This window comes from Raphanus sativus, unplaced genomic scaffold, assembly GCF_000801105.2.
Source record: "Raphanus sativus cultivar WK10039 unplaced genomic scaffold, ASM80110v3 Scaffold2194, whole genome shotgun sequence".
In the NCBI taxonomy this organism is placed as follows: Eukaryota; Viridiplantae; Streptophyta; class Magnoliopsida; order Brassicales; family Brassicaceae; genus Raphanus; species Raphanus sativus.
Window position 1 is genome coordinate 1 of NW_026617503.1, and position 16,894 is coordinate 16,894.

The 16,894-nt window shown below is 41.2% G+C and overlaps 4 protein-coding genes and 1 pseudogene across 4 annotated transcripts; 3 read left to right on the forward strand and 2 right to left on the reverse strand.

Moving 5' to 3' along the window:
* Positions 1-13: 13 nt before the first annotated feature.
* On the reverse strand, positions 14-2,868 carry LOC130505347 (tubulin-folding cofactor E-like; the record flags this gene model as incomplete). Its single annotated transcript, XM_056999944.1, has 14 exons — positions 2,455-2,868; positions 2,198-2,368; positions 2,077-2,123; positions 1,845-1,991; positions 1,701-1,775; positions 1,458-1,567; positions 1,239-1,357; positions 1,102-1,163; positions 872-979; positions 747-781; positions 552-617; positions 345-436; positions 184-260; positions 14-91 (listed from the first exon to the last, which is right to left on the reverse strand). Coding segments are annotated over exons 1-14 (1,497 nt in total), but the record flags the coding sequence as incomplete, so codon positions are not given.
* Positions 2,869-10,003: 7,135 nt separating this feature from the next.
* Positions 10,004-11,107, forward strand: LOC108825787 (ethylene-responsive transcription factor ERF021). The gene has a single exon (XM_018599135.2). It carries the CDS (start codon positions 10,105-10,107, stop codon positions 10,654-10,656), a length of 552 nt encoding a protein of 183 aa, XP_018454637.1. The 5' UTR covers positions 10,004-10,104; the 3' UTR covers positions 10,657-11,107.
* A 33-nt stretch (positions 11,108-11,140) lies between these two features.
* Positions 11,141-13,437, reverse strand: LOC108823891 (pentatricopeptide repeat-containing protein At1g71460, chloroplastic). Its single transcript, XM_018597195.2, has one exon. It carries the CDS (start codon positions 13,405-13,407, stop codon positions 11,359-11,361), a length of 2,049 nt encoding a protein of 682 aa, XP_018452697.1. The 5' UTR covers positions 13,408-13,437; the 3' UTR covers positions 11,141-11,358.
* A 920-nt stretch (positions 13,438-14,357) lies between these two features.
* On the forward strand, positions 14,358-15,716 carry LOC130505345 (uncharacterized; annotated as a pseudogene).
* A 611-nt stretch (positions 15,717-16,327) lies between these two features.
* Positions 16,328-16,756, forward strand: LOC130505346 (uncharacterized; the record flags this gene model as incomplete). Its single annotated transcript, XM_056999943.1, has 1 exon — positions 16,328-16,756. A coding segment is annotated over exon 1 (429 nt), but the record flags the coding sequence as incomplete, so codon positions are not given.
* Positions 16,757-16,894: the final 138 nt, after the last annotated feature.

The following is a 16,894-nucleotide window of genomic DNA, read 5'->3' on the forward strand; positions in this document are numbered from 1 at the left end:
TCTTTTCACGAACCTCTTCATGAAGAAATAGCCTTAGCTTGATAGACCTGAGCTTGAACAAGTTCTCACATAGACTCTTTAGCTTCTTAACCTGTTCGCAAACATTAATCGAAAGCTTTCTTAACGAAAATTTTCACAGTTTAGAATTTAGATTCTCGAGGCGAATGAGACTTGAGTGACAACCGTGATACTGCTTGGTAACTTGTCTGTCAGTGGAGGTTTCTCACCCATGGATGGACCAACGCATTTGAGAGTAATGGCTGTACATGTAATAGCTAAATAAGAGCACAGCTTCTATAGTATTAATCAACCATGGATGAGAAACGTTTTAAGAAAAGGCATACAGATCAGTCCAGATGCTATATTCTTCGGGCGGGTGTTCTCAGCTGATGCTACTTCATCATCAAGTCCGTGGAGTTTCTTGAGTTCGTTAAACCTAGCAATCACACGCAGGGTACACTGTCTTATTATATCAAACTTCTTCTGGCAGAAAACTTCATGAAATCAAAATAGTACCCTTTACAATTTTGTTTGTGAAGATTAAGATGTACCTAGGGTGGAGCCGCTCAATCTCCTCGAGCTTGTTATTGAACTTTGACATCACCATTCGGACATACCTGTTATTATTATCCAAAATAGAATTTTAATCATAATAATCCTGCCGGTAGAATCAAACAAGAAGATCGACCTAGAAGAGGAAGGGAACCCTCCTCCCCTGGTCGGAAAAGAAAGGCTTGACGATTTACCGGATCTCTGATTCTTTCTTCTCACGAGCTCTGACCTGAAGAAAACAAAAAAGATTCAGATTTAAAAGAGAAGTCAAAGTTGAAAGGTAAACAATATGCTAAATAGATTCAGGCACTTGTTCTACCTCACTCCCATTCAGCATTTGTACTTTCGTCAACCGTGCAACGAGAACATATCTCGGGACACCGTCTCTTGCAAGATCAGTTATTGGGTTATCCGATAGCCTGATGTCCTGTTACTTGACATGTTCAGTTAAAGTTAAAAGTTTACCTAGCTTTGATAATGAACATCTAAGAATTGCAGGGAGCACCAAGAATGCATCTATTGGAGTATCACAGAACAGAAGAGCAATACCACCAACTTAGGAAATACATTCAGTGCGTCTATCGAGGCAAGATCACCAATGTTGTTAGCTCCTGAAAAAATGCAATAGGGGTGAGATGAACGGCTAAATTTCATGAAAGGAGACATATAACACTTGAAGTGATTACCTAGAAGAAGACAACGCAAACTTGGAAATTGCTCGCTGCCTTTGTTCGGTGATTCATTGCCATTTACAGAGTGAAAGATGCGTGAAAGCTTATTCTTGTTCAGATAAAGGTGCTCCAAGCTGAAAACAACATTAACGATGATTGTATTTTTAACTAGGACGTTCAATTTATACCATCCGTCAACTACAAGTAGAAGAGGAAATATATATTACTACTAACCATGGAAGTTGAGATAGCTTTAATACTTCACTCCACTCTAAGATACAATTGTCCTCCAAGTTCAGAAGCCGCAGAGAATTAAATGATTCGTCCTCTGAGGATGATGTTGACTGCAAAAAAGGAAGTTCAAAGCAAAATCTAACTCAAGTGGTGTCTTTCAAGAGACCGTTTTACAAGCAACTATATCCTACTCGGAGCAACTGAACAAGCATTGAAATTAGGACTACAAAAATAGAACATTACCGTTATGGAAGAAATCATGTTACCCATCAGATGCAACTCCTCAAGTGCAGGCAACGAGGGCCTAAGTTTTTCAACCTGCACCGCCATAAAAAGTTAAAAACTGGCGACCGGTGCTCAATTAATCTGAGAAGAATCGTAGATCACCTGAGTCCAGCTTACACCAGTATTATTCAAAACCAAAACACGGATGTTTTTCAACTGCGGCAGAGAGGTAACTTCACTTGACAAAGAGTTGTAAGACAGATTAAGTGTGGTAAGTGATGGTAACTGCTCACAAAGAGCACCAACTTCCTGTAAAAATAATATATATTTTTTGGTGATGTTGGATGAAAATCCAGAACTACATATGTTACAACCAATGCAAAGACTTTAATACCTCCCAGTCAGAAATCAAGTTTCCAGTCAAATCCAGCAGCTTCAAATCTAGAACAAAGGGAGGAAGTAAATGAAATAAGTAACGTTAAAAGTGTTTTAACTGATAGTAGAATGAATCTTACTGGGTAGAACTGAGGCCAAGTCAGATGAAACACCAAGAGAGCTAACACCAAGAAAAGGAAGAGAAGCACTCGTAAGCTCATCAAGCCGACTCAACTTATCCTGGATCTTGTCCCCTCCTAATAACTGAATCGAAACACGTTTGTTCTTCGCAGACAGAACATACATTTCATCTAAACAACAACAGACACCAACAAAAAATCATTAGTACTAAAACAGTAAGGGAGAGAGGATAAAACAAAAGGCAACGCAGACCGACCTTGTTCGTCTTTAGTTGAAGTGGTTTGGTATCTAAGCTCCAATGCCTGAAGCAATGTGATGCCGCGGCTAAGCTTCTCGGATCGAACAAAGGACGCAGAGGTCTGCGAACGGCCGTCGAAATAGAAGACGCCGTTAAAAGTTCCGTCGTGCTTCCCGTCTCCGTCTTGATCCCAATCGACGCCGATCCAGGTCCCTGAGTACCCTTCCACGCCTCCGAGGTACTTTACGGTGCCCACTCGACGCGGATCGTTGAGCGAGTGGACTCGCTGCCCGATTTCGAATGACTCGGTGCTTGACTCGCCGCTCATTACGACAATTCGTCTCGAACTAACGTTAATCCGCCGGTAAATGAACGTGGCCGTCGGATTTGGTTCAGTGTATAGCCTCAGGGAGACGCCGACCGAGCGATTAAGGAGAAGTAGTGATAGGCTTCCGATCGAAACTTATTGGGCTTGTAAATATTATTGGGTCTGGGCTTCTGAAAGCCCATAGGACAAAGAAGGCAAAATGATTCGTACGCCGACATTACTACGAATAAGTCAAAGGAGATCAAAAGTCTTTGGTTACTTTTGGTCTTCTTCGGACAGAAGTAGTGATTTTCTTAATGGAGACAAAAGGGGTGTATTTTATGTTTTTTGGATTAAACTAATAGTTTAAAGACTTTTAAGCACACACAAAAATGGGATACCAGCTGCAGCTTACCATTATTATTAGGAATCCAGCTGCAGCTCACCACTACTTCACATTCACGCACACCTCTCTCTTTCTCTCCATGGTCGTCTTTAGGAAGCCCAATCACCATCTTCCATTGTTGAGAACCATACCTTTTCTTCCTAGGAAAAAGTTAGTAGCAAGTTAAATTTTACTCTAATGTATCAAGGTATGTGCTGGTTGTTTAATGAGTCAAAGCTTACATCATTGAATCTTTTACGAAGAGGAAAGTTTTGAGGTCTGATGCATTGTTTTTCCTCAACGCGTAAACCCCCCCATCCTTAGTGCTTATGCTAAGTATATGTCACAGTACAAACTACAAAGGAAAAACAAACAAACAGCAAAAGAGAAAGGAGAAAATCCATCAGATTTGGATTAATATTTTTCGATTTGATTGTGTACAAATAATTTTATAATCACATCTTTATGATATCAGATATACTAAGACAAAGATGCAGTCGGTGGTCTAAAGTTGCACTTTTTTGGATAGTTTTTGTTCTTTTATTTTTTTTATTGAGAATTCTTCGCTTTCTGTCTCCTTTCAACTTAACGTTTTACCTGCTGTCTTTTCCGACAAGGATAACATAAACGTTTCTCCTTTTCAGACCAAAACCATTCCCTCCTACGCTCTCTTGTAAAGCAAATAGATATGTATGTGATTTTCCTATATACCATTTCGTTCCAATTAATTTAAATACATACAACTTTTTGTTAGTTAGGATATGATAATATCCTAAAGTATATTCTTATGTATATCCTTGTGTAGTTACGATATCATTAGATATCGATAGACACGAACTCTTGTATAAATATACTTACGTGATCAATGAAACGATATCGAATCATAAACACTTTCATGGTATCAGAAGCTTTCTCGATCCTAGCTTCCTGAAATCTCCTTCATCACCTCTTCTTCTTCTTCCTCTCCTCTAATCTTCTTCTCTCTCACATATCGCCATGGCTGAGCAAATTCTCAACACGACTGAGAAACCTCCTTTCAGCATCAGTCAGATTCGATCTTACATCCCGATCGTTCTCAATCTCGACAAGATGAACTACGATGTATGGAGAGAAATTTTCGAAACTCACTGCATCACGTTTGGAGTTCTCGATCACCTAGACGGCACCTCCACCTCCACACCAGAGACTGAGAAAACCTGGAAAGAACGAGACGGACTCGTTAAAATGTGGATCTACGGCACAATAACAGACGCACTCGTTGAAACAATTCTCACCCCAAAGAGCACGGCCCGTGATCTATGGACTTCTCTTGAGAATCTGTTTCGTGACAACAAGGAGAACAGAGCTCTTCAGCTGGAGAACGAGCTTCGCACAATCACAATCGGCGACTTATCCATCCAGGAGTATTGTCGCAAGCTCAAATCACTCTCCGATCTCCTTACTAATGTTGACTCACCGGTAACTGATCGCCAGCTCGTGTTCCATTGTCTCAATGGCCTCAACGACAAATTTGAAGGGATCCACAACGTCATTCGGCATCGATCCCCGTTCCCAACTTTCCACACGGCTCGATCAATGTTACTTGCAGAAGAAGAAAGGCTCAACCGACAAACTCGACCCGCCGTAACTCATAGCGACAACTCCTCATCTCCAAATGTTCTGTTGGCTGCGAATGAATCCTCTGACTCCACGACTCGACACTACAACAACAACAATAACAGAGGAAACAATTCCAACAACAACAATCGGAATTACAACAACAACAGTCGCGGGGGAGGTCGCGGAAAGAGAGGCAGAGGACGATACAACAATAGCTACAACAACTCTGCGCATCAGAGTTTTGCTTACCCTCCATGGAGCTTTCATCCACAACAACAGTGGCCCTTTCCGTATTACCATGGCGGTCCTCCTATGATGCCATACCCGACTGCATCAGCACCTCCGGTGGCTAAGCAAAGCAGCATCCTTGGACCGTATTCGCCTCAACCGCAGGCTCACGTTGCTCAAACTATCCCATCTACGGCTGCCACGCACACTCTGATTCCACAAGCTCTTGCGCAAGCCTTCAACACTATGAGCCTGCAGAATCCGGCGGACTCACCTTGGTATATGGACAGCGGAGCTACCAATCACATCACGGCCCAGCCAGGTATGCTCTCGTCTGTGCTTAATATGAGTATCATCCCTTCTGTCCGCGTCGGTGAGGGTTCTATTGCACCTGTTACTAATATGGGCAATGCTGTTTTAGCTTCTCCTTCTAAACAACTTCATCTCAAAAATGTGCTTGTCTGTCCTTCGTTCATTAAAAATCTCATTTCTGTCCGTCAATTTGTTACTCAAAATAAGTGTACTGTCGAATTTGACCCATTTGGTTTTACTGTTAAGGATCTTCTGAGCAGGACCAAACTTCTCCGATGTGATAGCTCTGGACCACTCTACTCGGTGACGCCTTCTCCTCCTCCGCGTTCTCCTCTTGCTCTTTCTGCGGACGGCTCTCTTTGGCATAGGCGCTTCGGTCATCCGGGTGGTTCCATCAATCGTGCTTTACATTCTTTGGGTTTTTCTAATAATAATGCGGATATGACAACTTTGTGTCATGCTTGCAAGTTGGGCAAACATGTTCGCCTTCCCTTTATTTCTTCTTCAACTATTGTTACTGAACCTTTTCAAATAATACACTCAGACATTTGGACTTCTCCCGTCTTGAGTAATTCTGGTTACAAATACTATCTTATTTTTCTGGATCATTTCTCTCATTTTGTTTGGGTTTATCCTTTGCACCGTAAAAGTGAAACATTTGCTAAATTTCTTCATTTTTCAGCTTATGTTCAAACACAGTTTCGGACTTCCATAAAATCTCTTCAGTGCGATAACGGTGGCGAATATACGAGTCGTGCTTTCCTTGATCACTTATCAGCCACCGGCACTACCATTCGTCTCTCTTGCCCACATACCTCCCAGCAAAATGGGCGCTCCGAACGAATGCTTCGTACAATAAATAACCTTGTTCGCACCTTACTCATTCAAGCGAACATGCCCATCGGTTATTGGGTCGAATCTCTTCTCACGGCAGTACACACCATCAACCTTCTTCCGTCTTCAGCTATTAACAATCTTACTCCCTTTTCTCGTCTTTTTAATCTTCCTACTACTTACTCTCATTTACGAGTATTTGGCTGCCTTTGTTTTCCTAACACTTTATCTACTTCTCCTCATAAGCTTGCTCCTCGCTCAATGGCGTGTGTGTTTCTAGGATATCCTTCTAACCATCGTGGTTATAGGTGTCTTAACATTGCCACTCGCAAGATCATTATCTCACGCCATGTGACCTTTGTTGAGGACGTCTTCCCTTTCTCGGTGTTACCTCAATCACCGAGTCTTCCCAACTCATCTCCTTCTCCTCCTCCTTTGCTACCACCACCAATCATTCCGCCTCCTTCTCTCACACCTATGGCTGGCGTTCCTCCGCTACCTACTACTACAAATGTTCATTCGATGGTCACTCGAAGTAAATCCGGTATCTCAAAACCCCGGGTTCCTCTTTGCCTTCATACAGACATTGTCTCTCCTCTTCCTTTTTCTCATGTGCAGGCTGCAAAAGATCCTCGTTGGAACGGTTCAATGAATGAGGAATATGATGCTCATATTAAACGCGGTACGTGGGCTCTTGTGCCTCGGCCCCCTAAAGGAACTAACATTCTTCGTTCTATGTGGCTATATCGCCATAAGTTTAATGCAGATGGGACGATTAACAGGCACAAGTCGCGACTGGTGGTCAACGGCAAATCACAAAAACCAGGCATTGACTGTGATGAAACCTTTAGCCCAGTCATCAAGCCCGCAACAATCCGCTCCGTTCTTCATCTAGCAGTAGCACGGGACTGGCCTCTTCGCCAACTTGATGTCAAGAATGCATTTTTACACGGTGACCTGGCGGAAACAGTCTACATGCATCAACCACCTGGCTATGTCGACAAGACCAACCCTACTCATGTTTGTTTACTAAAACGCTCTTTGTATGGACTTAAACAGGCACCGCGCACTTGGTATACTAAATTTGCAACTGCCGTCAAACAACTTGGTTTCCGTCAGAGCCGCACCGATTCATCCTTGTTCGTGTTCAACAATGGCAAGCAGTTGGTCTACATTCTACTCTACGTGGATGACATCATTCTCACAGGCTCCACTACGGCCCTTGTTGACGCCACCATCAAGGCTCTCTCTTCCGTGTTCGACATCTCTGACTTGGGACGGCTCCACCATTTTCTTGGTCTTGCGGTAACCTACAATGACACAGGCCTGTTTCTCAGCCAACACAATTATGTAGCAGATATTCTCCATCGTGCGTCCATGACAAACTGCAAGCCTTGTCTCACCCCCGTTGATACAAAGTCCAAGTTAGCTGCTGATGACGGACCGCGTGTCTCGGACCCTTCACTCTACCGTAGCTTGGCAGGCGCTCTTCAGTATCTCACTCTTACCCGTCCAGATATCTCGTATGCAGTTCAACAAGTGTGTCTGTTCATGCACGATCCACGGGAACCACATTTCAACGCACTGAAACGAGTTCTTCGCTACATTAAGGGCACAATCACGCATGGCCTTCAGATCACTAAATCATCCACTACTGATATGATCGCATACTCCGATGCTGATTGGGCAGGGTGTCCTGATTCGCGACGATCAACCTCTGGATACTGCGTGTTTCTTGGTGATAGTCTCATTTCCTGGTCATCCAAACGCCAAAACACAGTCTCCCGTTCCAGCGCAGAAGCAGAGTATCGTGGTGTAGCTAACGCAGTGGCTGAGACGACATGGCTTCGAAACCTGTTTGTTGATCTAGGGTGCCCTCTCTCGAAGGCAACGATCGTCTACTGCGATAACATTTCTGCGGTGTATATGTCGTCCAACCCTGTCAACCACCAAAGAACGAAGCATATTGAAATTGACATTCACTTTGTTCGGGAACGTGTTTCGTTGGGTCAGGTGCGCGTGCTTCACGTTCCTACACACTTGCAGTATGCCGACATATTCACGAAGGGTCTGCCTGCTTCATTGTTCACAGATTTTCGCTCCAGCCTGAGCGTTCGAGAACCTCCGCTCCGACTGCGGGGGAGTGTTAGTTAGGATATGATAATATCCTAAAGTATATTCTTATGTATATCCTTGTGTAGTTACGATATCATTAGATATCGATAGACACGAACTCTTGTATAAATATACTTACGTGATCAATGAAACGATTATCGAATCATAAACACTTTCACTTTTATATGACTAAACCTTACAAAGAAAACCTTCCATGTATGATATATCAACCAATATTTGAACGAAGATCTTAGATGAAATCTAAATTGTTAAAATATCTGAACGAATCCTGTCAACCAATATTTCGAATATCATATACACATTAAAAATCTATAAACTAATAATGTTAAAATTATACTCCCTCCGTTCCTGAAAGTAGGATTTTCTGGATTTTATTTTTGTTCCACAAAGATAGATTTTCTATTTATTTAGGATATTTTGTATATTTTTTAAGAAACATTAATTGTAAATATTTGAATTGATTAAATTTTATTGGTAAATAGTTATTGGAAAGTGTGTAAAGAAATAAATAATAAATTAAATTGTAAAATTTAATGTATTCTTAGTAAACGTGAAAACTTCAGAAAATCCTACTTTCAGGAACAGAGGGAGTAATATTTATTAATTTATAAATTTATTAATATATAAAAAGTTTTTTTTATATTTCTATATTTAAACATTCTTTTGTAAAGAAAAATAGTTGATTTCAAGGTTTGTATATTCATTAAACTTAAAATCTTACTTTCATCATACCATTTCATTATTTAGTGAGAATATATATTTACCAATAAATTTATAAAAATGATTATTTTATCGATTTGTGTCAATTTTAAACTAATCCAATTTAAAATCACTAAAATTTATTAATTGATCGCATTTATTAATTTATAGAATATTAATTTATGAAAATTTTACTATATTATCCAAAAACTTCATAAATCTTAAAGACCCGACAAATATTCGAAAAACTTAATTCAAAAATTAGTATATGAAATAAGTGTTCATGTTTATTTTTATCCAACTGTAAAAATAGTTGAATATAAAACAAGTTTGAATCTAATATCGGTCTAAACAGAATTATAAAATTTAATCAAACCTGAAATATTAACAGAACCTAGCCAAAAGAGGTTAAAACTTGAAAAATTGATTCGAAAAAGATCGATTTGAATGAAAAGAAAAAAGTGTCCTAATGTTCATGTCTACTCCCGGAAGCAAAAAAAAATTACAAATGATTTTTCCTTCGTTTCTTTTAATTGAGTAGAGAGTTTGTGAATATATTTATGTTATCACCAAAAATGAGAATTGCCAATGATTTTTTTTTTAGTCTTGTTGAATTGACTCTGGAAGAGTACATGAACCAATGAACTTTGACATTTGTTTGAGGATAAATCCACTTTCTCCACCAACCCTTACCATCACAAGTTATGGAATGTAATCACAAATGGGTCCACAGGTGATGCAACAAAACCGCGTCTTCTATAGCAAAAATCCAAACTCATCCACACTCTACTACTCCCATTTCTTCACTACACTTTCTTTTCAATATTAAACACACAATCCAGATTCTGACTCCTTCCTTTAGATTCTCATTATTATAATCATAATATTACTATTTAAGTGAATCTACAGTATCCTCCATTTGAGATATAACACTTGTTAAATCCACAAACCACCACTGAAGTTTCCTGGAAGCAACACTTTTGAAGCCTTGAGATATTATAAAACATGTACACGCTTTATCTGCTGTTTTAAGATGATACTAATCCACACCTATAAATATAACTGTAAACTTTGTTAACATTCCAACATCATAATCCAAGCAGACGAATTACATAGAAGGCAACCATTTTCAGAAAAATATCTTGCTTGTTGTGTGTGTGTGTTTGGCATGGCTAGTCTTAGTCATTCCAGTAACAATGAGAGGCATGATGGTCAAGCTGGTATACCCTCTGTTTATAGAGGAGTACGGAAGAGGAAATGGGGCAAATGGGTGTCTGAAATCCGCGAACCGGGGACCAAGAACCGTATCTGGCTAGGTAGTTTCGAGACTCCTGAAATGGCTGCAACCGCCTATGACGTTGCAGCATTCCATTTCAGGGGACGAGAGGCTCGTCTGAACTTCCCTGAGTTCGTCAGCAGCCTGCCACGTCCCGCAGACTCGAGCTCGGACAGCATTCGCATGGCGGCTCACGAGGCAGTACTCTGTCTCAGAACAGAACCGGTGGAGTCAGCCATGCATGTGGACACTTCAAGCTCCTCCAACGCAGGTCCAACGATGGTCAGGCTCTCCCCCAGAGAAATTCAAGCGATCAACGAGTCAACTTTGGGGTCTCCTACCATGTTGATGCATTCAACAGATGACTACTCGATGGGGTTTGCCAATTATATGGGGATGAATGTTTGGGATACATACCATACTGACTCTCTTTGGGATACTTAAAACCAGGAGAGCTCAAATCTTACAATATTGGGTTCATCAGCTTAAGTTACTGGCCTAGAATGCTCAAGTATTAGGGTATAGTTTCTAGAATCAAGAACACGGGTTGCTGATTCATTTCTGACGTTATAGCAAAGAATAAAGTTCATCTGAGTTATGCAGGGAAGGACACTTGTATTCTTCAAAAGGAACAGATGAGCGTGATGGGTCCCAGATATGGACCTCTTCGCCAATAGTTTTAAATTAAACTGTTTGTTACTAATAGACACATAGCTTCTATTTAATAAGCTGTGTTAAAGATTGTGAGGTGTGACTCATTTTTTTCGGTTGTTTGTTAACTAATATGTTTATGTAATTCAATATGATCTGTAGTTTAGTAACCTGGATTTGGCTTGGTATACTATTATGTTGTATGGATTCCTGAAAGCTAGAGGAGATTTTTTTATTCTGACTATACTTTTGCTTTCTCTCCACTTTGTCCATTGACTAATCTTAAGAAAAATCTACAACTCACACTGAAAGATTTTTACAAGTTACAAGTTGAGCAAGTTCAATCTAGTTCTTGCATTATCTGGAACCAAATCCAGTATATACAATAACTCCAAGCCATTGCAAAACAAGAAAGCAGAATATACTCTTTAAGTGATCTTTGAGCAACTTACTTGATACCTTAAAGAGAAACAAAGTAGATATCAGCATCTTCAGTCAGGTTTGTAGGGATGACGAGGAACTCATGATCGCAAGCCTTTGCGCCTCTTCAACACGACCAAACCGATTGAGAAGTTCAATAACCATTGAATACTGATCTTCTGATGGCTGCAGTTTGTAGGTCCGGTGCATCAAGTTGAAGAAGCGACAAGCTTCATCAGCAAATCCGGCTCGACTGCAAATAGACAAAACTGCTGTGAAGGTGAAGGCGTTAGGAGTAAACCCTTCTGATATCATTTGCTCAAAGCAGTTCACTGCATCTCTTAGGCGTCCATTACAACCATAAGCTTCTATAACGGCGGTCCATGTCAGAGATCCCTTGACAACAACAGCATCAAAAGAGAAATTAGCACTTCTTAGATCTCCACATTGTCCATACATCTTGATGATTCTTGCAGAAACAAAAGGGATCGACTCGAACTCTTTCTTCAGGATGTGCCCATGAATCTCCTTCCCCAGCTTTAATGCTTTGAGCTCACTGCAAACAGTCAAAACCCTACCCATAGTAACAGAATCCGGCCTGTGTTTTGATAACAGCATTGATCTAAACACTTCGACCCCTGCTTTTAAATCCCCTGTTTCCACATAGCAGTCAATCATGGCCGTCCATGCTTTGACATTCCTTTGCTCCAACCTGTCAAAAAGTCTGACAGGATACTCTGGAACACCGCACTTTGAGTACATCACCATCAAGGAAGTGACTAACGATACATTTGGCAAGAAGAGATTCTTCAAAGCATAACAATGAATTTCTTTTCCTTGCTTTACAGCTCTCAGCTCTGCGCAAACAGGAAGAACAGTAGCAATGGTAACAACATCCGGCTTAAACCCTTCTTGCTGCATCCAGACAATAGACCTCAAAGCTTGATCAAATCTTCCGTTGGCTGCGTATCCAGACATCAGCGCGGTCCAAGAAATGTCATTCCTCTGTTTAGAGCCATAGAACACCCGTCTCCCAGAGACCATATCCCCACACTTGCAGTAAAAATCAATCAAACCAGAGTGAACAAACGGCTGCTCCACGTAACTCTTCGACTTCAACACATGAGCATGAACCTCCTTTCCCAGTTTCAATGCCTTAACATCCCCAATCACAGGAAGAATCGTCGTAATCACAACAGAGTTCGGATATATCCCTTCTTGACTTATCATCATCCTAAACAACCCCAACGCTTCCCACTGCCTTTTGTTGTGAGCCAATCCAGCAATCATCGCCCCCCAAGCAACAACATCTCTCTCCTCAATCTCATCAAACACTCTACGCGCAAGCCCTACTTTACCACATTTAAAATACATATCAACAAGAGAAGTCTTGAGAAAACTACTACAAACCAAACCGTTCTTAATCGCAAGAGCATGCGTCTTCAACCCCTGCCTCAAAGCAGACGCACCAGCAAAACTCTTGAACACGTTAGACAAACTATACACATTCAAATCAACCCCTTGTTCTCTCATCTCCGTAAACGTAGACACAACATCCTGATACCGTCTCTTCCCGGAGATCACCGTTCCTCTAAGCAACGCGTTCCAAGAATAAACACTCGAGCTAGGACTTTCGTCGAACACCTTCTGCGCGTCCTCGATCGAGCCGCAGGCCGTGTACATATGCACGAGCTTCGTCCCAAGGAACTCGCTTTTCTCCAACCCATTAATCCGTATGTGGACGTGGACCTGCCTGCCGTGAACCAGCGACTTCCGGCGAACGCAGGCGGCCAAGAGGGCGGAGAAAGTCGTCGCGTTTACGGGGATCCCTCTCTGTTCGAGGTAGTCGAGAACCGTGAGGGCGTCTTCGAGTTTGTTCCGCCGGGCGAGGCCTTGGAGGTCTCTGTGGATGATGTGTGGGTTCTTGGAGTGGAGAGGGAGGGAGGAAGGGAAAGCGTCTCTCTCCTTGAAAGGTTTGGGCTTTTTGTTGGCGGGGGGAGTTGAAGAAAGGCGTCTAGCTCTGCTGGGTCTGGCCGGAGATTTTGATGGCGGTCTGCCTTTGAGGCTGGAGGTCAGTGTAAGGGACGGGAGGTCTCGGAATCCGAGAGACGAGATTACTTCCATTGGTGACACTCACCACTTGCTTAAGCTGTGGTCGTTAGTATTTATAGCATTAGCTGTTGGACTGTAGTTATATAAATATTACTGTGGACTTTAGTTTATAAATAATTCTTTTGATGTAATTGTATTTTATTTAGCTGTACAAATTAAATATGAAAAGTTGTTTTTACAGTAAACATTTTTTCTACAGTTTAATAAATAATTTTTTTAAAATAATGTTTATTTTTTATCTTTAAAATTAAATAAATCATAATTGATATTTTTTTGTGGTTACAGATAAAAACTAGAACCAAATACATATCCAACCAATCTAATAAATAAAAATTAATATATTAGTAGCTAATAGAAAAAGAAAAATACTCCACAAAATTAGTTTTTATAGCATTCGCTATTTAATAAATGAAAAGTAGCATCAAAATATTACACAATTTTTTTTTAAAAAAATAGTATTTATTAAAATTAAAAACTAAACTATTTTCTGTTAATAATACATTTGAATGTTTTTTACTTCACTCTAATTGAAACTAGTGAAATAGATTTTATTTCAGTTTTTTAAAAGGTTAATTTTATTTCCATACAACTTTTAAAAAAAATATGTAAAGTCTACGAATAATTTATTTCACATAATTTTATCCCACAAAATGTACATCTAATTACATCTTTCAAAGACATGATATAAAAAGTGATGTAAACATTTTTACATTCCAACAAAACCAATCATGCACTAAATATTTTATGTTGCTTATATCTCATGTTTATGAATCAAATTCAAATTGTCAAAGGAAAATTCCACAATTTCAATAGCTCAAGTGTAATTTCATTAGCCGTAATTTTACCAAAAACAAAAAAAAAAATTCATTAGCCGTAAAAAGAGCTTTGCAGTTGACAAAAAAGAAAAAAAGAAGAGTTTTGCAGATAATCCGCTATTAAAAAATCCCAAAAAGCCATTCGGGCCTCCAGTAAATCAAATTCCAAGACAAACAGACGATGAGCTTCAATGTATCTCTCGCCCCTTCTTTGACGTCTCCGTCTCCGTCTCTCGTCCCTCTCCACCATCTTCCTCCTCTCTTCTCCCTCAGAAACACAGTCACGAATCCAACAATCCCCCACTCGTACACGTCACCAACTGTTCGCATCCTCTCGTCTGGCTGCAAAAGCAGCCACGTCACCACCGTCAGAGTCAGAGACAGCCAGCGTCAGCGACTTCGTCGTCCTCGAAACAGCTCCGACACCTGCGCACGAAGTCGTCTCCAGCTTCTACGCAGCCATCAACGTCCACGACTTATCCTCCGTCACAGACCTCATCGCTCAGGACTGCGTCTACGAGGATCTCGTCTTCTCTTCCCCTTTCGTCGGCCGAACGGTTTGTGAACCAATGAGCTAGTTAGTCAGTCTCTCTCCTTCTCTCTTATTTCTTGCCCTAATCTCGATTAACGCCATTGACGCAGGCGATTCTAGACTTCTTCGGGAAGTTCATCGAAGCAACAAGCACGGACCTTCAGTTCGTGATCGATGACATTTCGAAAGAGGACACGTCAGCTGTTGGGGTTTCGTGGCATTTAGGTTAGTTTTCCAAAGATAGGTTCTTTTATGACATAAAACACAAAGCTTATTATACTCTTGGGAGTTTCTCAAACAGAGTGGAAAGGCAAGAACTTCCCCTTTAGTAAAGGTTGCAGCCTTTACAAGCTACAAGTTATTGATGGCAAGAGACAGATTGTGTAAGCAAGCAAGCACTCTCTTCTCTACACAACTTTGCCGCTGACACTAATGCCAATTTTGTCTTTGGCACCGGGCGTTTTTGTTTGCAGATATGGAAGGGACTGCGTCGAGCCTGCAATCAAACCTGGAGACACTGTTCTGGTGTGACATCAGCTACTACTTGATTTTTTAGTGTGTGGATGGATGCATATTATTTATTAACAATCTTTTGCACTTTTTGCATTTGTGTTCAGGCTGCTATAAAGGGAGTTACCTGGCTGCTGCAGAAGTTTCCTCAATTAGCTGACCAGTTCTGATGTAATTATAAAGCTCCTACTGCCTGATGAAGTTTATCACCTTGCAAATATAAGTTGTCATTGTGGTATATAGGAAATATGCTTCCACAGCAAGTCCCACCGTTGTCCAAATTGTGTTAATGGCAGGAAAATATATACTAGTAGTGCCATACGATTCTACTCTAAGTAGTCTGTCATGTGTATACGGATTGTTTCCGGTCGGGTGATATAGAGGCGTATATATTATGTGTGTTATTGACTAAATAGAGCTCTGTCATATGAATAAGATAATAAGATTCGCGAGTGTCACGTTCATCCTAATTCTTAAAGTTCGTCATCTAAACTTTGCTCCTCATTGGTAGCATAACCAGTAGCATCTTTCATCAGCTGATTCAGTCCATCTAACCGAGGATGTGTGTATAACATGCTTGAGGGCATGATGTGTCTCCCACATGGAACAGTTCAAAAGACAGAGCTGTGTCAATCTAAGCACTCCCAAGAGCCTTTTTCACTCACCTTAGACCCTCGTGCATGTCCTCACTTAAGGAAAAGCTTACTCCAAGAACCAGCTGCTGCATACATATCTGCAATCAGCACATAGTATCCCGAAGTCTCTGGCTTCCATCTCCAGGAGTGCCCTTTCTCGTGGATGTGGTTCAGTAGATTGTTAGGCCAATATCTTCAGGGAAAGATTATGGGCCTCTCATCTCAAGACCCATGTTGACCTACAATTCTATAAGGCCCATTAACATCAGTTTCGAAAATATGAGGAAGAGAGCGAGGGGTGCTGGCAAAACAGAGGCCCATATAAAAAAAAAGTGTGGCTACCATGATCCTCCTCCCTTATCCACATCCCTCTTCCTTGTGTGTGTGGCTTGGACAAATGCACTTCCTCTATCCTCTCGAGCTCTCTCTCACTCTCCTCCATGGCGACCACCGCATCCACCTCTCTCCCACGTAACTACTCCATCCCTCCTCCTCCTCCCTCTTTCACCCGCGCCACGTCATTTCCCAAATCGTTCCCGCTCTATACCCGCCCCAACCGCCGGTTCTCTCTCACTTACCGTTTAAACCAAAACTCGAAACAGAGGAGTGTAGGAATCGTCAGATGCGAGGCGACGGAGGTCTCTCCTCCTTCTTCTTCTTCTTCTTCTTCGTCCGTTGCTTCCCCGGGAAGAAACTGGGTGCCGGTGGTGCCGTTATCCGCGCTTCCGAAAGGTGAACGGAGAGTGATTATCCAAGACGACGAGACGATATTGCTGCTTTGGTATAAGAACGATGTCTTCGCGATTGAGAACCGTTCTCCCGCCGAAGGAGCCTACAGCGAGGGGCTTCTCAACGCTAAGCTCACTCAGGTCAGGTTTCTCCTTTCTTTTTATGTGTAATTCTAAGTGTTTACTGCGTAAAGATTGAGTAAACTTCGAGTGTATATAAGGTGTTTGTGAAAATGCTTGACAGAGTAAAAGTGACTTGTTTGTGAGTTCGTTACGTCT